Genomic DNA, 27,530 nt, shown 5'->3' on the forward strand with positions numbered 1-27,530 from the left:
CGACGATGATGACCAGGTGTCAAACTGCATCTGGCTAGTATACCTTTTTTTTCTTTACAAATATACAAAATATCACATTGCAAAAATGATTTTTGATGATGAATATATACAGTTTCTCTTCAATCTTCACTACCTTCATCATCAAACTCTGCAACTTAGAAGAAGTTGTAGCTTACCAGCCAAATCAAAACCAAAGTAGAATTTCTTTTTCCTATGAACTTATGCTCTGATCAATAACTCATACACATTACAGTTGTTATCACCAGAAACACGCTTCAGCATTTCAAAACTTTTACGGCTACCCAGAAATTCAATTCGTCTGAATTCAACACAACCACGCTCGCAAGTCTCTTTACTGCAGTAAACTGATCTTAGGCGGTCAGCATGCCTTGAATCTGTGTGAATCGCTATCTCTACCTCTGCAACGGACATGTTTTCCTATAGAAATTACAAACGTAATGTTTTAGGGAGTAAAAATTTTCTGTTTGGAATCTATTCTTGAAATAACCCTGAAAATCCACCAAAATCACCAGCCAAAATAGAAGCAGTGAATCTAGCAAGGGAAAAACTCAATACCTGGTAAAATGCATGTATGTAATCCAACACCTGTAAACACGTGAACCCTTTCTCACTAAAAAAGGTCCTGGAACATGGACCCATTTCGGAAAATCGATCAACTGGAAACAGTATATTAAGGAAGTTGGTTTTCAATATTAACTCAGATTTTTCACTGCAATCAACAAAAAAAAAAAAAAAAAAAAAACAATCAAAGGAAGATCATTACAAGTGAGGTACACAATACAAGATAAACGGAATTAAAAAAACACGACAAAGAGTAAATCACATCTATAGTCATCAATGATTGAGCTAAGTTGCAATTCTATCCCTATTGTATCTGTTCTACCAAAGTAACCCAATAGTTTGACATTGGTCTTTGAATTATCCTTTGCTAAATTCTAATAAGTACCCACCTGCCTGTGACAAGCACATAACTTATCAATTGGCATTTGTGGAAAATTTGATGAATGTTGTAAATAGTATGTGGATGAAGTCCATGTATGAATAGTTTGTGGATTGATTTCCACTTTATGCCCATCCCTTACACTATCTTACTATAGTAATCTTTACTTTTTATGCCTATAAAAGGCTATGTAATTGCAGTGGAAAGATACACCAAAAGGAAGTGAAATACTCCTTCTTTCTATCTCTATTTCTTATTTACATTTTACTAAATTGCTTTTATTTTATAACATGTTATTAGCACGAAACTCTAATTTTATTCTTAATCCCCGCTAAGTTGAGTCATATTTTATTAAGGTATGTATCACTATATTCATTTTATTTATGGTAGTACATATCATATGCTCACTGTTTGCAGATTACTTGTGCCCTTGGGCATCTTAAATAGTTTAAGTACATTGTCGTGATAAAATAATTATTTCCTTCAATGCTCAACTCTTATATGACCTCAAAGTCATCAAACTAGCTACCCACTAATGACATACTTATAATATTCATGGACTTTCCGGATCAAAACATATCTTTAAGGAATTTTGAAGAACTGTGAGAAATGAATTGACAAGTAATAATTTCATATTAGTTTAATTACTTTATATTTATTGGATTAGAACATATAAATAATATTAGGCACGTTCAATTCTATGAACACATATATATATATATCAATAATATAAAGTGAAATGAAACAGTATGTTGTTTTCAATTTATGGCCAGAATAAAATAAAATAGTAGGTTGTTTATATGATATAGCTCTATTTCCGTTTTTTTTTTTTGCCTTACTCATTTTTTTCATTAATTGTTTATAAATATAATTATTTCTCTAACTTATTTATCTTTTATGATAGTTTTTACTATGTCAAACTTATCAAAACTTGAATTTGTGGCACTTGACATCACCGGGAAGAACTATTTATCATGGGTCCTTGATGCTGAAATTCACGTTGACGTTAAAGGTCTTAGAAATACTATTATACAAGGAAATGAAGGATCAAATCAGGATAAAGCGAAGACCATGATTTTCCTTCGTCATCATCTACATGAAGGGTTAAAAACTGAATATTTAACCGTAAAATATCCACTTGAATTATGGATTAATTTGAAGGATCGATATGACCACCTAAAACTTACGGTATTACCGAAAGCTCGATATGAGTGGATACATTTAAGGTTGCAAGACTTTAAAACTGTAAGTGAGTATAATTCTGCTATCTTTAAAGTAAGTTCTCTATCAAAATTATGTGGAGACACTATCACAGATGAGGACTTATTGGAAAAAACATTTTCTACTTTTCACGCTTCAAATGTGGTACTACAACAGCAATACCGTGAAAAAGGTTTTAAGAAATATTATGATTTAATCACATGCCTACTTGTGGCAGAGCAGAATAATACTCTATTAATGAAAAAACATGAAACCATCCCACTGGGTCAACTCCATTTCCGGAAGTGAATGTTGTAGCAGCATATGATAAGTTTGAAAGAAAACAAAATAATTACCGTGGTCGTGGACATGGTCGTAAACGTGGACGTGGCAGGGGATGAAATAATAATCGTCATGTGGTGGAAATAAACTAGAGAACAATAAGGGTTCTCAAATTAATCCTTCAAAAGGTAAAATTAGTATGTGTAAGCTCATTGGGCACGCATTTGTCGTATGCCAGATCATTTTGTCAAACTTTATCAAGCCTCCCTCAGAAAGAAAGAAAATAATGTGGAGGCACACTTGACCTTTCAAAATAATGATGATGAAGTAGGTCCCTCAAACGAATATGATTCTGAGGCACATCTTGCATATAAAGATGATGATTTTGGAGGCCTAGCAAATATTACTCATTTAGAAGCTGGAGGATATTGACTGAAGAACTAATCATCTTACTGGGGAATGAAGCTATAATAAAAGTTGTCATTTTATGTTTGCAACTAGTTTATTTTTCTTGAATGTATTTTCCTAATGCATCATGTGTTGCTAGTTTCTACATTTCTACTGTATTTCTTAATGTTCTTATTCTGTTTGTCTTTCATATTTCTTATAATGTATTTTTTTGATTTTTTTTATGAAGAATATGAAAATTCCTCAGTCTTCAGTTGGACTCAAGATTAATAAAGATGATATATGTCTTCTGAATAGTGCTACAACACACTATTTTAAGAGATAAGAGATATTTCTCTTATTTGGTAATGAAAGAAGCCAATGTTAATACAATATCTGGTAGTACAAGATTAATTGAAGGTTCTGGAAGAGCCAATTTATTACTACCAGGGAAACCAAATTTGGCTATTAATGAAGCACTATATTGTAGTGAATCTCAAAAAAACTTATTAAGTTTCAAAGATATTCGCCAAAATGGCTACCATGTTGAGACTACAAATGATGAAAAGATTGAATATCTTTATATTACTACAATAATGTCTGGTAAGGAATATGTGCTTGAAATGTTACCTGCTCTTTCCTCCGGCTTATACTACACAAGTATTAGCAGGATTGAAATACATGCCGTAGTAAACGAGAAGTTTACTAATCAAGATAATTTTATTATTTGGCATGACCAATTGGGCCATCCTAGTTCTAATATGATGCGTAAAATAATTGAGAATTCACATGGACATTCAATGAAGAACCAGAAGATTCTTCAATTTAAGGAATTCTCTTGTGCTGCATGTTCTCAAGGCAAATTAATTATTAGACCATCAACTATTAAAGTTATGATGGAATCCCCTGCATTTCTGGAACGTATACAGGGTGATATATGGGGGCTCATTCACCCTCCATGTGGACCATTCAGATATTATATGGTTTTGGTAGATGCATCTATAAGATGGTCACATGTGTGCTTACTATCAACTCGCAATATGGCATTTGCGAGATTATTGGCTCAAATAATAAAGCTAAGAGCACAATTTCCAGATTATGCAATTAAGACAATTCGCATTGATAATGCTGGTGAGTTTACATCCCAAGCTTTAATGATTATTGTATATCAACTGGGATAACAATTGAGCATTCGGTTGCTCATGTTCATACACAAAATGGTCTAGCAGAATCATTGATCAAACGCCTCCAATTAATTGCTAGACCAATGCTTATGAGAACAAAACTTCTCATTTCATTATGGGCTCATGCTATTTTACATGCAGCAACACTTGTGCGGAGCCAAATATTTCCCATCTTAGAATCTTTGGTTGTGCGATATATGTTCCAATTGCTCCACCAAAACGCACAAAGATGGGTCCCCAAAGAAGGTTGGGGATATATGTTGGATATGAATCTCCTTCTTTTATAAAGTATCTAGAGCCGATGACTGAGGATTTATTCACGGCAAGATTTTCTGATTGTCATTTTGATGAATCAGTATACCCAACATTAGGGGGAGAAAATAAGCAGCTGAAAAAGGAGATAGATTGGAATGCATTATCACTGTCTCATTTAGATCCTCGAACAAACCAATGTGAACAAGAGGTTCAAAAGATTATTCATTTGCAAAATATTGCAAGTCAATTGCCAGATGCATTCACTGACCTACCAAGGGTGACTAAGTCACATATTCCAGCTGCTAATGCTCCAGTTCGAGTTGATATCCCGACAGGACAATCAATTAAAGCAAATGAGTCTAAGTCACGCTTGAAGCGTGGTAGACCAATCGGTTCTAAAAATAAAAATCCTCGAAGAAGAAAAGGAGCAAATGATCAAAGTGATCATAACACGGAGGTAGTGGCTCAAGAAGATCCCCAAGACATAACAAATGATAAGACCTTAGGGGAGGTCCAGCTACCTGAAAATAATGAGAATGAAGAGATATCAATAAGTTATGTCTCAACGGCAAAAAGATGGAACCGAAATAATATTGTTATCGATAACATTTTTGCTTATAATGTTGCTGTTGAAATCTATGTTGCTCGGACTCTCCAAAAGTGTTTCTGCACCCGTGTCGGATCCTCCAAAAATACACTAAATTTGTGGGATCCGACACGCACCTAACAACATTTTTGAAGAGTCTGAGTAACATAGGTTGAAATAATGCAACAAGATGAGGATCTTGAACCAAAATTCGTTGATGAATGTAAACAAAGAAATGATTGGCCAAAATGGAAAGACACTATCCAGTCAGAATTAACTTCACTTGGAAAACGTGAAGTCTTCAGACCTATAGTTCGAACACCTGAAGGTATAAAGCCAGTAGGGTACAAATGGGTTTTTGTGCGAAAACGAAATGATAAAAATGAAATCGTTAGATATAAAGCACGACTTGTGGTGCAAGGATTTTGGCAAAGACCTGGCATTGATTATATGGAGACATATTCTCCTGTGGTGGATGCTATCACGTTCAGATATCTTATAAATTTGACAGTGCATGAAAAACTTGATATGCGTCTTATGGATGTTGTCACAACCTATTTGTATGGCTCATTAGACAATGAAATCTTTATGAAAAATCCTGAAGGATTTAAAGTGCCTGAAGCATATAAATGTTTTCGAAAAACTTGTTCAATAAAGCTTCAGAAATCCTTATACAGATTAAAACAATCAGGGCGCATGTGGTATAATCGCCTGAGTGAGTACCTGTTGAAAGAAGGGTACAAGAATGATCCAATTTGTCCTTGTGTCTTGATAAAAAGATCCGGATCTGAATTTGTTATAATCGCTGTGTATGTTGATGATTTGAATATCATTGGAACTCCAAAGGAGCTTCCACAAGCAGTAGACTATTTGAAGAAAGAATTTGAAATGAAAGATCTTGGAAAGACAAGATTTTGTCTTGGTCTACAAATTGAGTATATGAAAGATGGAATTTTTGTCCATCAATCAACATACACTGAAAAGATCGTAAAGCGATTCTATATGGATAAAGCACATTCATTGAGTAGCCCGATGGTTGTAAGATTACTTGATATAAATAAAGATCCATTCCGACCTCATGAAAATGATGAAGAGCTTCTTGGTGCCGAAATACGACATTTTAGTGCAATCAGGGGGTTAATGTATCTTGCCAACAATTCTCGACCAGATATAGCTTTCTCAGTAAGCTTGTTAGCAAGATTTAGTTCTTCACCAACACAAAGACACTGGAATGTTATTAAGCATATATTCAAATACTTGGAAGGGGCCATTGATATGGGTTTATTCTATTCAAATGAATCCAAGTCAGCATTAGTTGGTTATGCAGATGCAGGATATTTGTCTGATCTACATAAAGCTCGATCTCAGACAGGCTACTTATTTACATGTGGAGGTACAGCCATATCATGGCGTTCAACGAAACAGACTATGGTTGCTACTTCTTCAAATCATGCAGAGATAATAGTTATTCATGAAGTAAGTCGAGAATGCGTTTGGTTGAGATCAATAACTCAACATATTCAGGAAACATGTGGTCTTTCTTCGAAAGAAAATATTCCAACAATATTGTATGAAGACAATGCTGCATGTATAGCTCAACTGAAAGGAGGATACATTAAAGGAGACAGAACAAAACATATTTCACCAAAATTCTTCTTCACTCATGATCTTCAAAAGAATGGTGAAATAGATGTTCAACAAGTTCCTTCAACTGATAATTTGGCGGATCTGTTTACTAAGGCATTGCCAACCTCAACATTTGAGAAGTTAATATACAAAATTGGAATGCGGCGTCTCCGAGACCTTAAGTGATATTTTAATCAGGGGGAGTAAAAATACGTGATGTACTCTTTTTTCTTTAACTAAGGTTTTCTCCCATTGGATTTTTTTGGTAAGGCTTTTAATGAGGCAGCAAGTAATGCGTATTACAAATAAATATGTATTTCCCCATGTTTTTCCTATTAAGCTCTGAATGATGCATTTTTTTTACATGGTCATCCAAGGGGGAGTGTTGTAAATAGTATGTGGATGAAGTCCATGTATGAATAGTTTGTGGATTGATTTCCACTTTATGTCCATCCCTTACACTATTTTACTATAGTAATTTTTACTTTTTATACCTATAAAAGGCTATGTAATTGCAGTGGAAAGATACACCAAAAGTAAGTGAAATACTCCTTTCTATCTCTATCTCTTATTTACAACAACAACAACAACCCAGTATAATCCCACAAGTGAGGTCTGGGGAGGGTAGTGTGTACGCATACCTTACCCCTACCCTAGGGTAGAAAGGCTGTTTCCAATAGACCCTCGGCATCCTTCCCTCCAAGAACTCCCCACCTTGCTCTTGGGGTGACTCGAACTCACTATCTCTTGGTTGGAAGTGGAGGGTGCTTACCATCAGAGTAACCCACCTTGTCTTACTAAATTGCTTTTATTTTATAACAATGAAATAATTGAAGACGAATTTTTCCTGTTGGAAATGACATAAACATTTGTGTAGCATCGGGAAACAAAAAGAGTTAATGTAGAATAAGAACTCTTAGTAGGAGGTGATGTAGAATTAGAAATAATAGGATTAGTTGTTGAAACTTGAAAATCTGTTGAAAATATAAGATGTAATTAATCTTTTAGTATCATACTAGTCACCTTTAGTCTATTCTCAATCAAATCGGGTTTTGTGCCCTCTCTTCTTTGTATCCAAGAACTGCTATCTGGTCAGCCTAACACAATCATTGGACCAGACAAAAATAATCTAATATACCAATCCAAATTTCCAACTACATGGTAATACTCTAACAGAACCAACATGATATGCTCAGCGAAGCAATGATATATGCAATAATTTGCACACAAGTTTCAAGTCTAGAATACTTGGAAGGGGCATTAAGCATATAATTTGCACACAAGTTTCAAGGTGAAAGTAACACTATATCTAGCGGGTTTCAAGTCTGCTCGTTGAAACTGTAACAGTCACTGAAAGTAAGAGATCTGACGAACCTTTCAGAAAGCGGTCGGGATAGGTTCACAAATGAAGCGTCAGATGCTTTCTGATCCTCCTTTGCGTCAAAGAATACAGAAGTGTTCTGTTGTTTTGCATCTTCAGCACTAGAAGCATCCATGTAAATCGAAGCAGTCGAAGTTGGGTCAGATATCGACCAGCAGATGGAATCTAGAAGGATGTTCGGTGATAGGTGACGTAAAGGGGTCTGACATGTCTGAAACAACAAAACGGACAAGTAAAATTAAATTTCAATTTCATTGAGAACAACAATATATACAAGATCATGATTAATTGTTGGCAAATTGAGTGCTATACACAAACAAGGGAAGAACAACAGTCAAAAGAATTAACTAGGATAAAACAGTCATGACTCCTGGAAATGCTTAATTGTATTTTGGTAAGCACTGAAAACAAGCAATTTCCCGGTGAACTAGAAATTCAAAAAATGAACCAAAATCATGCCAAGAATAAAAAGAACTAAGTACAAGATTACTGTTCAACCAAACGCATTTTGGACTGACAGATGTAGATATTAACACTAAGTGCCTCAACCTTGGACCAAACCACACACAATTTAGAAGAATTAAACATGTAACTCATGATTCTTGCTCTAGCTCAAGAATGCAACTCGCATTAAGACGTTACATCTGAAAAGAGAGGTATGCCATGTCATAACACAGTATATTGCCAAGTAACATATTAGCCATAACAGAAAACAGAATTGTAAGCCTAAACCATCTATGCATCTATTTACATAGTGTATCTGGTAGCATCGTTGAAACAAAAGAAAGGAGCTGCATCACAAAAACTGAAGTGCTTTTACCTGCATACGCCAACCACGACGCTTCCTTACTCCCTCTTTGGCCACATTGACGACATTTAGTCTTTCTTCCTGGTTCACTATAGGTGTAGAACTTGTGGTATCTTGAAGAAGAGCACCAGCATTAATTTCCTATAAACAATTCATAAGAATTTTTTAAAATTGAAGAACTATAGCAGGAAAATCTCCAAAGGATATGCTACAATGCAGAACATTCAGGAAAATATATCAACAGAAAATTCAAATGCATTCACATTTTTAGCAGTACATGACCAGTTTGAAAAGGTCAGCCACTGGAAGCCACCCTATCCAACTAATCACTTGCTACATCTTGAAGTTTAGGAAAAGTAGGTGATGACAAACCCAGGCAATGGTTTACATGGCATCCGTTCAGCACCTATGTGTCATGACCCGCCACATCATCATGCCACGTAGGTGCCACTTGGCATATATTTTTGCCCTATGGAATGGTTACATAAGTTAGAGACAAGATCTTGGTGGAATATTCTAGAACTATAGAGAATCTCCTTGGGAAAAGCTCTAAATATTTATGCACTTGTAGGAAGGTTCTAGAGAAATATAGAGGTTTCTCTAGGAAGACCCTAGAACCCTATAGAATTGTTAGGAAAGTCCTTAGAAGATTCTAGCTACGTAAAATATTCTAGAGAAAAGGACTTATTTGTAAATATGGAAGGACTTGTAGAGCAATTATTATTTGCATACTAGCCCCTAGGTGATTAGTATAAATAGGGGGTATTCATTGGTAATTCAAAAAACCAAGCTAAATTATCAAGTTCTCTCTAATACAAAAGTTTCCTTTGGCAATTCTCATGTGTTCTAACATTTCTTAGCGATCATGAGTGTAGTAGCGCTGACTTGGCATAGCAAGAACGTGAGCAAGTTATGCAAGATCGTGAGCGAGTTGTCAAGTGCCGCACGTGTACTTAGTTAACAACTAAGGACGTGACAACGTGGTATCAAAGCAAAGGTTATGACTAAGGAATGTTAGAAAGAATACAAGAGATTGCTAGAAGGAAGTTTTGTAGGGAATCATGGGCGGAATTACCAAAGGCTTGGTACTTGCAGAAGGGATCAACGCGAAGGTCCCTAAGCGGAAGCAGTATGGTGGTGTACGGGCTGCACGCGAGGTGGCAGACTGGCGGAAGCTAAGGGAGCTCCGACGGAGGCCACAATTCGGGAGTATGTACGCGAGTTCACTACCGACTGGCGGAAGCTAAGGGAGCTCCGACGGAGGCCACAATTCGGGAGTATGTACGCGAGTTCACTACCTTAATGCTGCAAATCTCGTCATTGTCCGAGGAAGATTTCCTCTTCTACTTCATGGATGGGTTGCAAAATTGGACAAAGCATAAGTTAAGAAGACATCAAATAGCCAACGTGAATGAGGCCATTGGAGTAGCCTAGTCACTTGTTGACTTCAAGATGGAGCCTGCTAAGTCCAAAGAAGGCAACGCCGAGAGGGATGAGGGAGATCATGATGAGGACAACGGGAAATGCATAGCCGAGGTATACAAGGGTAATGGCAAGGGGTCATCCCATAACGGACAGGGGTCCAAGAGAAACGGCAAGGGGCCAGAAAATGGTAGGGAGTACGTGCCTAAGGGAGGGTGCTACTTCTGCAAAGGGTCACATCGAGCAAGTGAATGCCTAGAGTTGGGGAAGCTTGCAGCAATGATAGGGAACTTTGTTCAAGCACATAAGGGTGACATAGGAGAAACTGCAAGGATGGCGAGTTACAAAGTGATGGTATACTATCAGACTCAGACGATGCACCAAGCAGAGGGGTCAAGTTAGCCAGCAAGGTTGTGACCACGGAGGGCAGCCAAATAGAGAGTGGAAACATGGACCCGATGCTTGAGAAGCTACTAGACTTGGTTGAGTCATGGGAAGATTCAGGCCAAGAGCAAAGAGGAGCATCCGATGGGCGGAGGACTGAGGCCATCACTGCTAGCCGTCCAAAGTTCAAACAGCGTAAGAAGAAACGTGGCTAGTCCTTGTGAAATGGGAAGGAGAACCACTTCATAGGGTATCATGGCTAATGGACAAAGATTTCTGACGACGCCAAGGCAATGTGCGCGCGTACGTGTTGATGTTTTGTGCCGAGGGCGGCACAAAATTGGGTGGGGGAGAGTGTCATGACCCGCCACATCATCATGTCACGTAGGTGCCACTTGGCATATATTTTTGTCATATGGAATGGTTACATAAGTTAGGGACAAGATCTTGGTAGAATATTCTAGAACTATAGAGCTCTAGATATTTATGCACTTGTAGGAAGGTTCTAGAGAAATATAGAGGTTTCTCTAGGAAGACCCTAGAACTCTATAGAATTGTTAGGAAAGTCCTTAGAAGATTCTAGCTAGGTAGAATATTCTAGAGAAAAGGACTTATTTGTAAATATAGAAGGACTTGTAGAGTAATTATTATTTGCATACTAGCCCCTAGGTGATTAGTATAAATAGGGGGTATTCATTGGTAATTCAAAAAACCAAGCTAAACTATCAAGTTCTCTCTAATACAAAAGTTTCCTTTGGCAATTCTCATGTGTTCTAACATTTCTTAGCGATCATGAGTGTAGTAGGGCTGACTTGGCATAGCAAGAACGTGAGCAAGTTATGCAAGATCGTGAGCAAGTTGTCAAGTGCTGCACGTGTACTTAGTTAACAACTAAGGACGTGACATATGTCTGCATAGCATTCAACTATGACGTTTGTAGTTTAAGTCAAGAAATTAGAAAGATAGTCAAGGTATTTAACGACCAACCAACCTCCTTATTATATATCCACCAATCAACTGTAGATCAAAGGACCTTAGAATAGCCACAAGATGCAAGGATCACTCTAACTATAAATTGCTCCATTCATCTGTTATTATAGTCCACCTCTTCCTCAGCACAACTACCAAGAAAAGGTTTGAAATAGAGAACTACAGAAGTTGTTGTTTAGAAATGTGAAGTCACAAGATAACTTCGTGTATTTGGAGAATAGCATAGAGGAAAAGTAAAGAGTAAAAGAAGGGTCCTGCTGAACTTTATGTATTATTATATAAGAAGTATTAGAATGTTTCCTTTAAGAAAAGTGGTAATCACTATGGAGCTAACCAAAAAGACTACTTCCATTTTTCGGTCAATGCGAGCAGTGAATTACTGAGTTTAGCTAGGATCCAATCGCAAATTCTGTAACTACTCCAAGTCCATAGTCAAGAGAAAGATATAAAGCTACATCAATGGGAAACCCTATATAAAACCAACAATACATGGTCCATCTAAAGATCTTAATTTCCAGAAAAGACAACCCTAAAGAGTTTGGGAAAAATTACCAGGATACCATTATGACATGTATATTTCTTTGAGATTTGTGGGAAAACCAGAAAAACAGAGTACTACTTCGAAATAAGACTAAAACCCCCTAGCATATGGTCAAAATTACAAATTGCTAGGCCAGGATCCTTGAAACAATGTTAGACTATAGTTTTCCTTGACTACCAACCCCAATTGAAGCCCTACTTATGTGACTTTTGGATAAGATAGTGGGCAGGAAAAAGATGTGAAAGACATGAACCAGCCATAGGCATATCTGTTATACTTACATAAGCTTTCAGTAACGACAATGCAGAAAGTTACTGCCAAGAACGAGTGAATTTTATCACTTAAAAGTAATGTATCCCCTGTGCTAAAAATCCTTCAGGCACATACATCCATATGTAATCAGAGAATTAGTATGTTGTCCTTGTTTGAGAAAGAAAAGGATAAATATGCTTTGTGTAACGACATAGATCAATCTGCTTTCTGATGGAGCATTGTCATAGAAACACAAAGCTAACATACTTCGGATTTAAACAATAGGAAGATATTCTAAACAGTCTTTAAGATGATAGAGAAAGCACTTTAGGAAAGTTCACCAGTAATCATATGGAGAGAGAGAGAGAGAGAGAAAGCGAGAAAAGAGGGCAAGCGGCAGGAAGGAGGGTGAATATATACCTTGCTATTAATTGTATTCTGAATGCTATCAAGTAATGCTCCAGTTTGCCTAGCCAAATCAGCAGACATATGAACAAGCCGTTGCAGGCACTTTTCCTTCGCACTCTTCAGAACCCAAAGCGGCTGACAGAAAAAGTTATTCAAATGAAAATGAATCAGGGGAATGATACAGTAGTCCTTGAGGAGATACTAATAGAAGGACCTATGTAAAGCTCTTGCCTGGGACAAGATAAACGTGGGGTCAGAGAAATTGTAATTTCATAGTAAGTTAATTTTCACTTTTGATCAAGGTCCCAATCATGAGAAAGCATTCATGCTTACTCATTAAATGGATAGAGTAACACTTACAGTAACAATGTTAGAGGAATGGCCAAGGTATTTCTGAATTGAGTTTCCTTCACAGACTACATGACTTGCACCACAACCAACAAACCACCGATCCACCAAACTAGCACCTTCTGCTGCAGCAGACTCGATAACCTAAGTTTTACACAAGTCAGAGAAAAGGTAAGCACCTTCTATAACTTGATTTGACTCAGATGACCTAAGCTTTAGAATATGATGCAGTATAAGGATTCATATTGTTGTAAAAAAAATAATATGCCAAGTGGCGTAGCACCGATTTTCAGTGAAACAAAAGGCATAAACATATAAGACTTAGATAAGCAGTACTACAGCAAAATAATCCTGTATTTGTTTGAAAAATTTATTAAATGTTGAGCTTTTTTATAACAACCTAAACCTACCTTACTGCGCAGCTCATCAGAAACATCTCCATCAACATAAAAGGCATGACCGAGCAGAGTCCTTCTTTTAGGTTCTCTTTCAGCATGCATAAGTGGCTCTTCAATCATGTCAGCTCGTTTGCTATTTTCAGGCAATGCAACAGGGAGACATGAATGCTGCCTGCTGGCTCTCTGAACAAGCCCGTCGATATCATCCACTGAGAGACCACCTTGTCCAACACCTTTAACACTATAAAGCGATTCACTCAACCTCACTGGAGCAAACATAAACATTAATGTGTTGGTCATAGACAAAATAGAACGAATCAAAAGTAATATATTTCCTAAACCTTAAGCGACAGAAATATGGGTTGCGTTTTGATAACAAATGAAAAGTAAAAAAGGCTTATTCATTATAGAAGGAAACAAATTCTAGTTAACCATCAATTTTTGTAACTACTTTTAGTTGATTATCCATGTAGAAGCATCTTAAGCAGAACAATGACAGCTCAACTTCAAGAAATAAAAGAAGCGGCTTATTTCATTCTAAATAAAAACATGAAGGATAAAGCTTCGCATATCTCTCAACCATTTCAACACCAAATACTAAGTTCAGGAAGTTCAAGAAAGCCTATATATCAGCATTGTCTCTCTGTTCTACAGTTGTGCTTCTGTAGAATAGAATTAAATGCTATGGCGGATTCAAAGCGCTAACCCACTGCCTTCTGCTTAAACGATGTATACGTCGTCGAAAATTTTCCAGAATATATATTTATACTACACTCGCATCCATTATCATAAAAAGGCAGTGGCTTAAAATCATGTATCTGCCTTTGCCAAAAAAAAAAAATCTATTACGAATCACAACTGACAATGTTATTCAAATTGAAAGAAGTAAAGGTTACCCAAAAAACAGAAGCAGGATCAGCACATTCAACAGTCCATTTCGAGGAAGAATAAATAAGAAAGTTAATCAATTGAAAAAGAACATAAAACATGCAATACAAGAGTAATACAGAAAACAAGTAATGAAGCTAATAAAATTTACAAACAAATGACACTCCTTACCGTTCCTTCTCACACTATCCACAAACCATGCCAATGTAACAACCAGGAGACCATTTTTTGAACCATGTTTCGAGGCATGCTCAAACTTACGTCCAGAAAAGCTGTGGTAGACATATTAAGGAATCCCAATCCAGGCAACAAATCTTAACCAAAAAATTACAACCACTAGGCCTGAATCACCTGATAACCTGTGTCTAATGAGCAAGTTATAATCATTTAACTAGACCCATCTATATGGTTTTCATTTCTCCGCCTTGTTTAAGCATGGAAAAGATAAGCTGTCAATGGAAAAAATACTACAAATACTATTATTTAGCAGAGTTGGAAACATAAAGTGGGTATAGAGAAAAATGATCAAGGAATTCAAAGATGCAGAAAGAAAAAGGATATCTGAACCACCAGATGGGTACATTGAGGGTGCAAATGTGGGCTGTATTTACCACCTAATCTCTCTGTTGCTTCCATCACTTGCTTCCTGGCTTCTGTAAATAGCATATTGAAAACATTTACACGTTGGAAAAAAACAATTAAAGTAGAAGCAATAGAACCAGTGGCAGAGCCAGGAATTCAACAAGTGATTCAAAAAAATGCAAACTTGAATAAGTGAGTGAAGACACTAAACTATCAAGGAGATACAACAACTACTATATACCAAAATTTTCATTTTTTTCCCTTATTTGTACGGTGTAATTTTTTTACGAAAGTTATTCAATTGAACCCCTTCAAGACACTTAGCTCTGCAACTAAATAGAACACATCATTACACATCACCGTAAACTTCATACTGAAAAACAAAAAAAAAACTACAATCTTTCATCTTCTCGTTCAATTCAAAACAGTTTTTTAAGGCAAAAGCTCACAAGATATTCCAAAAATCATACCTTTAGAAAGTCCAGTAACACAGATAACAAGTCCATAAAATGGATTATTGGATCGAGTGATAACTGTTGATTCAGACATAACTGAGGCAGAGGAAGCAGGAGACATTATGAGTGGTTCCAACGAATAAGAAGGAATCCCTCTGAATGAAGAAGAAAAATCCACTAACAACTTTGAACACCCTTTGCTGCTTACCACCTCCACTCTTCCTCCCCTACCCATTTCAAACCAAACATCAAGAAAACACAAAAGTATAATAAAATGGTTCAAATGGAGGGAAAAAGAAAAAAGTAAAAGACTTAATTGGATTGATTCTTGAAAAAAAATTAGAGAAGGGTTGAAATGAAAAGGGAAAAGAGGGAGATGGATTTTAAGGAATATACTAGTACAAGGAAGAGGTGTAAAAAGAGAGAGGAAAATAAAGTGAGGATTTTGGATCAATGGGTATTATAAGAATGAAGAGACAAATGGAATAATTTTTTTATTTTCAAAAGAATCTCCCTCTTTAGAGCCTTTTCTTTATCATTCTTTCAGTCATAGGGAAGTGAAGAAAAGGGTCTTTGGAATCAATGGTATTTGGAGTCTCTCTCTCTACGCGCACACACACACACACACACACACACACAAAAAAAAAAAAAAAAGAGCAAAATAACTGTATTTTTTCACTGTTGAAGGCAAGAGAGGGGAGGGTTCAGAGAGTGCGAGAGAGTGAAGGATTTGAAAGTTGAAAGTGGTGACAGTCTGAAATAAGAATCTTATGAATAACTTTATTCAAAAAAATGGTGGGTTTGTTGTTTTTGCTTCAACTTTTGCTTTTTTGAGGGGTGGGTTCAGAAATGAGAGGGATGGAATGAAGAGAGGAGGGGACCCTTTTTTGAAGTTCAAACGAACATGAGCTTGGTGACACTTTGCAGAAATAAGAATAGCAAAAATGTTTCAAAATTAGTTATGGAAATGGACGATTTCTTCTCCCTTATTACTTGCTATGCCCTTGTCTCTCTTTTTCTCAAAAGGAAAAAAGATCAAATTTGTGGATGTGCCATCTCAAATTAAGCAACTTTATCAACTTTTAAAATTTTGATCTAATATTAATATGTTGTTACCCTTCGGGGTGGTCGAGTTGGTCGAGGGAGGAACTTGCCAAATAGAAGTTTTAGGGTTCACATTCCATCTCGATTCAGACCGTTGCACGAAGCTTGCCTAGTATAAGAAAGGGATTTGCCAAATAGAAGGTCTAGGGTTCAAATCCCACCTTGAATCAGACTGTTGCACGAAGCTTATCTATACCTGATTATTATAAAGAAACGGCTTTTAAATTGTACGGTGCGGGTTCCCTTAATCACATTTTTCTAAATTAAAAAAAATGATGCATGAAATCCACACATTTCACCCTAAACCCTAAAACTTTTTGTTGGTTACAAGGATAAATGAGAGATGATTTAAGAGTGATAACGTATGAACCGACCAGACGTATACGAGATGATAAAGATGAACTATATGAAATAGTATAGAAACAATTTTTTGTATATTGGGTGTAAACTTTCCTCCTTAGTAAATGGCGTCCTTGTTTTGTTACTCTCTCTTTAATTGATTCGTTGATTGTTTTCACACATATTAAGAAAGATACTTTTTCTCATTAATTATTAATAATATTAACCTCAATATGTTTAGAAAATATAACAAATATTCCTAGGCTCTTTACTCCAAAGGCACTTTGAAAAAAAAAAGAAGTTAATTCCTTCTTAATATTTGAAAAAACTACGTATATATTATAAATCACAAAAAAATCAAAAAATCAATTAAAGTAGATTGGAAGAATTACTAGTTAGGAGGAAGAAATAAATTTACGGCTGAAGTGAAAGAATTCCGAAATTTGATGGCGTATTAAATTGTCATTGGAATTACAACAACGAGAAAAAAATTATTTCTTCTCTGTTTTATAGATGGAAAATGACTCTAGGTTTAAGTACATTCAAACTGTGGGATTCAAGCCAAACAGCACATGGTTGAGCTGTGCAATGAAAGGATGTATTACAAGCTAGCTTTCCCAATCGGTGTTTTAAAAGAAGTTTTCGGGGCGACTTTCGGGGCGAGCTCTGGGGTGAGGCGCACAAAAAACATCCCCATGCAATAGTGTGGGGCAAAAGTCTCAAGAGGCGTACGCCCAACAATTCGGGGCGTACGTCCGGGCGTTTGAGGCGCATTTTTTTAGTGATGCGTAAGCCCCGAAACTTTGTCAAATTAAAATAAAAATTATTGAATAAGTCCTTCATATAATACCCAAATTCTCAAAAGTCAGCTTGGTAATTACTCAAAAGTTTTAAAAAGAAACTGAAATGTATTATATGTAAAAGTCAAGACTTTTTTTATTTATTTCATGGTCTTTTCTAATTCTTTATCTTGTACACTAGTATGCTAATATATCCCAAAGCGACGAATATTCAAAATATTTTTTTACAAATAAAAATAGAGCTTCATTCTCCTTCATATCAACAAGTTCAAAGTTCAAATTACAGGTTAGTCATCCTTTTTGTCCTCTATGTAGAAAACCTTATTCTTTTCGACTCAAATTAGTTGTGCTTCTAAGTAACGTATAATAGATTGTTTTGACTAATTTTTTATGGGGATAGAGCGTGCGCGCGCGCGACACACACACACACACACATACACACATATTCACATATTTATAGTTTTCTTCAATTTTTATGCAATTTTACCTGTTTATAAATATTTACTGTAATTATATTATTTTATAAAATATTAAAAATTAAATACTTATGGGGCTTACGCCTGTAAAATATCTCGCCTTACGCCCAGGCCTTTTAAAACATTGTTCCCAACAAATGGAAAAGAACTCGTCTAAGCAATACTCCATTATTCTTGAGATAACATATATGTTAGTATGTTACCACCAAGAGTGTATTGAGAAGAATAAAATCACTAGAAATAGAAAATATTTTTGATAGAGAGCGAATTACTTCTTAATAAATATTGTGTGACGTGATTCGCATGATTACAGAGGAAGAAAGAACGGTACATGTTCTTTAGTCTTTTATTCATTTTAACAGCTTGTTTGGACGATTGTTACCTATTACTTCATATTGTATTTTATTGTTATTTTAATATAATATTTATTTTGATGTTATAAACTTAAATCTTATTATATCATATTGTTAGATCCGTTATTACTATTTAATAATCTTAATTTATGTTTTACCCTTATTTTTTATATAATAATTTTACTCTGTACCTTTTTTTTTTGTAATATTGTATAAATTTATTCTTCATATTGTTGATGTATGACATCATAAAACAACGACAAACGATACAATTTATATATTCAAACAATGTTTCATCAAAACAATACAATACAAGATTACATAACGACCATCGAAACAAGCTATAAGTAGGACATGGCTCCTCGCATACTGTCCCTTGTCCTTGCAAAGTAGTTGACTTAACAATAGTTTTGATTAAAAAAGAGAGGGAAATGAACTCTTGTCACTCTTGATGGGGTATAACGGATGGTGAAAGGGCTCGTCTTCCAATTTACAGATCCCACGCATCGTGTGGCACCAGTACGCGTAGTGTAGTTATCACGTCTTAGTTTTTATTTTTATTATTTAATTTCCTTAACAATAATACAAGATTGTTTCTGGCATGTTTCTCTAAACTTTTCCATGATTACATATCATACGATAACACTCTCTCAAATATTAACTAATGCATCCGTCTCACTTCTACACTATATATATAACTCTCCTGAATTTATAATTATGTGCTAATTGTTATTGTGTAGATATAAAATAATGTAATATTTGTAATGCAGAAAAGGAATAATTTTAAGTAATATATTTAGCTAATATGGAACGTATATAATTAATGTTTACCGTGAAAATGGTAATAACAATTAAATTTGATTAAGTGATTTTAAAAATACGTGATCTATTTTTATGCTATTTGTTAGGCAGTTGATGCTATGTGAAAGACTTTAGAAACGAGATAAGAGCTTAAAAACCAGATGTTAATCAAACCGAATCGCTGTCAATCGGGGCCTCGAGCTTCCCTATTCGAGGGCCTCGAGGTCGAGTCTGAAGCTCGACTGGGAGCTATCGAAGGTGGTCGATGGAGACTAACAGTTATAAATAAATCAATGACGGCTCTTTATGGCCAATAATAAGCAATAAATGCTGAACTTTTAGTAGAACACGATAAATACGAGCAATAAATGAAGTAATAAAATCGAGAGAATGTGTTAGAGAGCAGAGAGAATGTTCTTATGCATTTAGTATGGAGCAACAAATATTTACAAAATGACAAGGATCCTCTTTATATATGAGGGGAATTACAACATAGTACAAGTGCATTTATTACAAAGATATGGAGATTGGACAGCTAGTTAATGCCACGATACGGGCACAGACTAGCCTGACAGACTTTGTCGGCTCTAGTTTCACGCCTTGGGAACTCCCCACTTTCTTTCCATAATCGTCGGTCTCATATTGTCCCGAGGTCGAGCGTCGATGGCCCTCGAGGGATGAAACTCGACCGTGATTTCGAGTCTTCGAGACGTTATATCGATGGAAAATTGGACCCCCCGATTTTACCGTATACAATTAACTTATTCGACAACTTCTAATTAATTACACTGTAATTATATAGATTTTTATCCCCTATTTTTGTTATATTAAACTTGTGAAATTAAGTAGTAATACTATGTTTACTTGAGAGATACTTGATTTTAGTTTTACAATCAATTGCATGATGAGTTGTTACAAGAATTTCGACATGATATTTTTCCAATTTCAGATACACTTGGAGGGATACACAACATCATATGGGGAGTTGAAAAAAGAAACCAAACATCTCTTTTACAGTGTAGTTGGATACAAGAAAGCTCAAGTTTACCAAGTTTCTATCGAAGAATTAAATATATTGAGACCATTTTAGAACTGAATTTATAGAAATGGAGCAGGATCTTTTTCCACGTACTCAATGTATTTATGTGCGCGCACAAATGTTGATATTATCACAATTGATTTGCTCCAAAAAAAATTAAAGCTATTGAAGACAACTCCATGATTCCATCTTACATCCATATCCTTATGCATTTTGTTATAATCTAGAATTGACAATCCAACGCAAAGACCAATTACAAAAAAAAAACATTTTGAATTGGGTACCTTTGAAGCTTTATTACCTCGGGAGGGAAAATAGTTTTTCTTTCTTAGGTTTTAATTGGTAGGGTAGAAGATCACGCGTATCAAAATGTCACTTTAGAGTTGGGATCAGGGAACATTTGCTTTTGGTAAAGATCTAAGGTGACCGTCTACAATTCAAAAAGAAACAAACAAAAAAAACAAGCATTATTCTAACACATACTATACCTTTTCATTTTGTTTTCAGAAAGAAAAATAGTTGAATATTTTATTCAAAAAAATCTCTATTTTAGGCTAGGAAAAATTATTTAGGAACAGATTGTTGCAGGACACCATATGTGTGATTGTATGCGGCGAAAATCAGAGGACTTAATTTCTCGCTATCAAGACATTTCGGAAGAATGCTTCGAGACCTCGAGAGCGTGGAGCCATGATCGAATTCCCTCCCTCGGGGCTCGTCAAGGCCTGACTCAGAGAAAACAGAGATCGAAGCCAGGACAGAGGGGGAAACTCCTAAGGCACACTGCTAAGTCTGACAGGGCCGGCCTATCCAGAGCCTATGCTGAGGCATCGCGTCAAGTCGTCCCATCTCCATACTTTATAATTAATGCCCATGTACTAGTAGCTGGGTTCCCCTCCTATATAAAGGGAACTCACACTACCTTAACAAAGGCTGATGTTGCTCCATTTTTCCACAAGATCAATAATATCTCTCTCTCTTCTTTCTAATTTGCTCGTTCTCACTGGCCCGAGGCCACTTTAATATTTGTCGCTTTCTCACTTATTCTTCATTTTATCGCCTGGTATTGGACATAAAGAGCCTTATTTAATCGTATCCTAACTGTTATCCCATTCCCGATTGCCCCCGATAGCTCGAGCTCGACCCTGACGTTGACCCCGAGGTCCCCCATCGACCAGACCTATACCCGGGCAGCAGGCCCCTCGGTTAGATTACTGCCTCGTTTTAGCTTGCATTTCATCATTAAACTTCATAATCTTAGCATCATCTGCTCTAACAACTAGCTCGAGAATAGATCACGTATTTCTAGAACCCCATTTACAAATTTAATTGTTATTACCATTTGCACAGTAAACAGTTTGGCGCCCACCGTGGGGCTAAAAATAATAGTGATTATTTCCTGCTGGTTTCATTGCAAAAACGCACGTTATCTTTCACATTTTTCTTGTCCAAAGATCTCTTGATTTCAGGTCAAAATGTCTGGCTCGGTAAATAGAGCCGAGAACGACTACCCCGAAAATCACGACGAAAACGGTGTGGCTGTTCCAGTGGTTGGCGCGATGCCGTAGAACCCCGATAACGTATTCAGGCCGATTCCAGCGGACGCGGGTTCGCAAGGAGCGCAGCAGGTCGACGAAGCCTCGCACACTGATGGGAGCATACAGCATATCGACCGACAGAAAGCCTAACAAATCCCGGCTCGGGAAACACAGGAAGTTAGTCTTCATGATATTTTTGAAATGTTGCAGGCACAACAGTTGGCTATTGCTCAGTTGCAGAGCCATCCGAAGACTCCTAGCACGGTAGTGCCGAAAACAGCTCCCCGCGGCGAACGAGTACCCGAGGGATCAAGCAACAACGGATCGATAACGGACGCTGCCATAGCAAAGATGCTTGGGGATCTCTCCAAGAGGATCGAGTCAGGTTCGTGGAAGTTCATGTAACAGTTGTCCCCTGAGAAATTCGAAACGCCGAAACTCCCTAAGTGCGACAGGACCTCGGATCCCGACAAACACACCACCGCTTACATATGTGCGGGAAAAGGCAGCGACCTTCAAGATGATGAGTTCGTTCCCGTCTCGTTTAGGAAGTTTGGGGAAACATTCTCAAAAGGAACCATGATATGGTGCCAAAGCCTAGCGCCTGACCTCACAAACTCGCTTACCGTACCAGCAGATTCCTCCGCAGAGGCACACGCTGATGCCATCGAAGAAGCAACGGGATAGCCCGACACATCTGAGGTCGAACAAAGAAAGAATGAAACACCACAGGAAGTCGCGCCTCATTCCCTAATAGAACGAATGAGATCGCCCCCGGTTTCGGATGACTGGGCAACACAGGCCTTCTCCCGAAGCCTACACAAACCATGCCCAACAACTCCAGGACATTTCAAATGAAGCTTGATCAAACACCCAGTCGAGATCTGGTCGGATGCCCATACCTGGCACCAGCCACGAATCAGGGCCGTAGACGACCATCCGGGAGCCTCCTCGGGCTCGGTATACCCAAGCAGGCTCCCGGCAAAGAAACTAATGCCAAACAGATGGAGGCACCATCCATGCGCCACGGATAGGAGGAACGCCGCAAGATGCAACCTACCTCGTAACAATTGAGAAATGGCTTGGGGGAAACATCCTCGAGGAATCTTCAGCAGAACCAGAATCGACGAGGCATGGCCAGCGGGGGTACCCCACCCAGTAGAGTGCGATTTCAGCATTGCTATACCAAACATTGTGATCAGCATAAGTGAAACCAGGGATGCCGAACGACTCAGACCTATTCGACCAAGACCCCTCCAAAGGAACCGCAACCCAGCACGGGAACCGCAGGGTGCGCGCGGCCACGGAGTCAAAAATGGCTATCAGCTCAGGAGAACAATGGTCGTGCTACTCAATAAAAATCGCCACCAAGTACTGCTGAGCGATCAGGCTCGAATCCAGCTTTAAGGGAGGAAGGCAACCAGGAAGAGCGAAGCAAACAAGCCACGACGTATTACCACGATAGTGGAGGAGCGGCGACACCCTCCGAGGACTCATAAAATGGAAAGTAAAAATGTTCGTCCCTAGGGAAGAACAGGTCCAGGGATATATTCCAGAGGACACCCTTACATCCAGAGAAAGGGACACCGAGACTTCACCTCGGCCCCACACTGACGCATTGGTAACCCTCTCCCTCATTTGATCTATTCCAAATAAAACATGTGTTCATGAATACAGGTGGCTCGATCAAGCATACCAACGATGTCGGGCCAAAGTCAATGGGGCGGTTCGGACTAACGAACCAAATCGCTCCCGCACCCCGAATCTTTGACGGATCCCAAACGACGATCACCACAAGAAGCAAGAAGATCGTTCTCTCGATACAGCCCATCTAAGCTCAAGCTGTGACGTCGGGCTCTGTACCATCAAAGAAGGTGCAAGGTACGGACGTCTTATTCAGATGGCAACGGGCACACCGCCCGGAGACAGCGTCGGCCCCATTTTGCCAAAAGAATGAAATCTCACGCAAAGGGCGAAACTAAAATAAGTCGACAGGGAGCAGTACGCGACGAGGGGAAATTCCCCACCATATGGCGCATCGCCGGTATCGATGCCTCCACCCTCGGAAGGATCAAAGGGTAAACTAATCACAGCTTTGGCCAAGCCTGATTAAACAAAGTAGAGGGATGTATTAGGGCTCGCACCTCAAGAGGGCAGGAATGTACCAAACCTCGAAACGTCGCCTACACATCCCGCGGTGAGGAAGAACTACTTCACTCCTTTGTTATTTTTCACTAACCCGTGTGCAGACAACCGGCCAGGACATTCGAAAGTTCTAACTCTGCCCGGAAATCCCAAGGCCTTAGCAGGGCCCGCCGCACTCTCTTCCTCAATCGTATTTCTGCCCCAAAGAGGGTCTCGCTAGCAAGATTATTAGCGGAGCAACGTACCCTCGGAGGAGGATCCGACAAGATCACAGGCTTTCTCCTACAGACAAATGATGAGCGATGATCTTCTTTTAAGGGCATCATCCCCTCGGAAGGACCGAGAAACGTCAAACTAAGTTTCAATAGTGGACTATGTACCGGATCGAATGGTCCAAAAAGACGCGCCCCCGCGAGTCGAGCTCACGACAATGAAACAATGTGTGTTTACGCCAAGCAATAAAAGGATATCTTTTCAGCATCTCATACGCCAAACAAGGAAACCTCAGTATACTCCCGACAGGGACCCCTCCATCAAAGGCATCTCGAAATACTCGGAGACTTAACGCAAAAAATTTGGCACCCGCACGACCCCAGGGTCGGAACTCCGAGCTCATAAAGCCCCTGCAAGGCAACTCCGAGCTCACAAAAAGTGGCCATTGAGCTTAAACAAACCCGATGACTCGGAGACTATCATTAATCGCCATGCACTAGAAAACTCGAAACTATAAAAAACCCTAGCGAGCAGACTCGGCGTGACCAGATCTATTCTACATTACAACAAAAATTGTAAGACCTCAACAGGCATGACAAATTGTAAGACCTCAACAGGCATAAAAATCTCGAAGTTTAGGCTATACGTCGCATTTGTAAGAATCCCGAAATGGCATACCCTCGGTGTAGATGCCTAAACTATTACTCGGGATTAAAAACAGCTCCGACCAAACACATATGACTACGGTCAGAACGGTTGATACAACCAAATTAACGTGACTCGGGGACGCCCGACCGTCGCTAAACAAAAATCGCAGGCTACTACTTCGAATATACTTCGGAAAGAACCGGTTAAAACAGGCTTCCCTCAATAGGCAAAAAAGAGCTTCGACCATGTTAGCTCCAAATCACAAGGCTTCGAACTACTCAGCCTACGAGCTATGACCCTTCCGAGGTGCTCGAACTTCGCCGATAACGACTTGAAATCGAGGTTCCTCCGAACCAACGACGGGTCAGGCAAAATTATTTCAAAAGACCTTAACGAGCGAAAAACAAAGCCTACAAAAAGCCCTTGGGCAAAACAGCGTAAGAGATATTGTCGCCAGCCAAATGAGCCTCTGGGCCCTACACTAAAATTCCTTAACCCAGACTCAAGACATGAGACCCAAGCATAAAACCAACACCATCTAAGACTCATAAGCCGTTGAATACTCTCTCAAATATCCCCAAGCACCACATTCGAAATACTTTACTCTAAAGAGACTTCTTGCGAATCCAACGTCATTACTTTCGCCTTCCTGATACTGCCATATATAGAATTCCCTAATTGATATAAAAATACCACAAGTCTTGACACCCTCCAAATGCAAACCTCAGTATCTAGCCAAAAGTACAACCTAAAAATCTCCAATTATTAAATGCAAAATCTTGAACACATTAGAACCATTCTTGAGAGTCATTCCCTCTACTCAGACTGCAATTAGCTTGATCAAATGAACTGAACAACCTGTGCCTCATTAGCACTCCGACACCGCAGAATGTAACCTCATCCTAATACAACCAAGCAACTTCCTGCGCTTTGCACCGAGCATCCTTTACCAATCAACAACTCAAGACACCCCGTGATTATCATATGCCCATAAAGCATAACATAACCTTATTCGAAATTTCTCCTTTACTCGATCCATCCTCGGTCTCAATCTCCGTAAGCCATAACTGATTCACCCGTACGCCTCAAACTGGAACCAACATAGCACATAACCGTGCAACCAACTAATCAATAACCGACTCCCCCACTTGGCTCAAAGCCATAAATCAAAACACACACACAATAACTCGTAACGCGTATTCTCTATTACTGTCATACTACCGTAGTGAGATTAAACTCAATCCTTCATAAGCTCGTGAGATACAGACCATCTAGTACTTTAAATCTTCTGCAAACCTCGCATTCTCTCTCGTAACAGTTAAACCCAAATTTAAATTGCAACACATATATTCCACTTATAATTAAGACCTTCTAACAGACAACATAAGGATCGCACAACTTTCGAACACTCCGCAGGAGATAACCCACCAGGTTTGCCTCAAACTAACATCTCTTTACACCCTTCCAGCGTCATAAACATTACGTAGTCACTTAATCTTCCTGAGTCTAAACTCATATCACAACGTGAAATCTACTTCACTTTCTAACTAGGCAACATGAAAAGATTCTTCATACACCCATAACTCGAGGCTATACCTCAAATCAAGATGAACATCAAGTACCTAATAGTCCTTCTATCCTCCAGCAGACCCTTTTCGTCGCTTCCAAATCATATGAATATATCTCGCAGTCACATCACCCTCATCACGTAGCTATCCAGTCATTACTCCCCTTAATAGGGACACAACAGAACATATAGATTCAGAAACACGCGCTCGCGCAATCAACAGCTCAAGGCTCAAGCTATAGGCAAAAATCCGACCCCAAGTCTTCTAGACTGGACCAACATCATCACACAGAGATCACATCTCGCCACTCGATCAGGGATTCACAAGCCATCGATGCACATCTAATACTGAGCGCTCATGAGCGCATACGAATGCGTGGAAGGAATTCAAAGAGTTACTTTTCAAGCTGAATCAAGGACGCACGATAAGAATTCAAGAATGTGATATTTTTCCTAAAGGTTTTGCAGCCTCCCGAGGATAAATACAGACGTCTCCGTACCTATCCACGAGACTCTACTAAACCTGCTCATGACTCGTGAGACCTATGTAACCTAGGCTCTGATACCAACTTGTAACGACCCCAAACCAGACCCGGTCATGATGACGCCTCTCGTGAAGACAAGGCCAGCCGGCACAATCCCCAAGTCTCATTTCAAAAGTTATAATAAGTCGATTTAAGCCTTTTTAGTTAATCAGGTATTACATAATGTAAGTTTAGAAGAACAGTGCGAAAATAGATAAAGCCTGACATCGGGGTGTCACAAGTCACGAGTATCTACTAAGGTGTAAAATACAACAAAATTTCTGTAAATGTATTAAATACAGTCTAATGAGATCAAAGGGAGAAAAGCAGTGTTACGGACATTGGGCAGCTACCTTGCTAAACTCCAAAGACTCTGCCTATGATCAACTAATACCCGCTATCGGGTGCAGAAATACCTGAATCTGCACACAAGGTGCATGGAGTAAAGTGAGTACTCCAACCCAGTAAGTAATAATCATAACTAAAGACTGAGTGATAGGAAAGCATGAAAAGTACATCAACATGCTGTATAGAAGTAGTACAAAACCAGTAAGAAAACAATGAAGCTGTGAAATCTCTTAAAGCATCTTATCTTAGTTTAAACTTCTTTAAAATAATGACTTTTCAACGGTTAAGCAATTGAAT

At 38.3% G+C, this 27,530-nt stretch overlaps 1 protein-coding gene across 2 annotated transcripts; it reads right to left on the minus strand.

Moving 5' to 3' along the window:
- Window positions 1–18: 18 nt before the first annotated feature.
- On the minus strand, window positions 19–16,250 carry LOC107796887 (uncharacterized). Of its 2 annotated transcripts, none has more exons than XM_016619710.2 (10): window positions 15,354–16,250; window positions 14,863–14,954; window positions 14,473–14,578; window positions 13,426–13,679; window positions 13,028–13,159; window positions 12,680–12,802; window positions 8,683–8,811; window positions 7,856–8,073; window positions 577–730; window positions 19–438 (listed from the first exon to the last, which is right to left on the minus strand). In XM_016619710.2, exons 1-10 carry the CDS (start codon window positions 15,571–15,573, stop codon window positions 220–222), a joined length of 1,647 nt encoding a protein of 548 aa, XP_016475196.1. In that variant the 5' UTR covers window positions 15,574–16,250; the 3' UTR covers window positions 19–219. The 2 variants fall into 2 exon arrangements, with proteins under 2 accessions (XP_016475196.1, XP_075107481.1); XM_075251380.1 differs by having other exon boundaries at window positions 14,473–14,574; window positions 14,862–14,954.
- Between the last annotated feature and the right edge of the window lie 11,280 nt (window positions 16,251–27,530).

The sequence above is a fragment of the Nicotiana tabacum genome, chromosome 1, assembly GCF_000715075.1.
Source record: "Nicotiana tabacum cultivar K326 chromosome 1, ASM71507v2, whole genome shotgun sequence".
NCBI lineage: Eukaryota > Viridiplantae > Streptophyta > Magnoliopsida > Solanales > Solanaceae > Nicotiana > Nicotiana tabacum.

Coding starts and splice junctions, on each gene's coding strand:
- LOC107796887 (XM_016619710.2), bottom strand. CDS start 15,573: ATGGGTAGGGGAGGAAGAGTGGAGGTGGTAAGCAGCAAAGGGTGTTCA. Junction 12,803..13,027: donor ATTCCTCTAACATTGTTACT/GTAAGTGTTACT, acceptor TTTTTCTGTCAG/CCGCTTTGGGTTCTGAAGAG. Junction 439..576: donor ACATACATGCATTTTACCAG/GTATTGAGTTTT, acceptor TAATTTCTATAG/GAAAACATGTCCGTTGCAGA.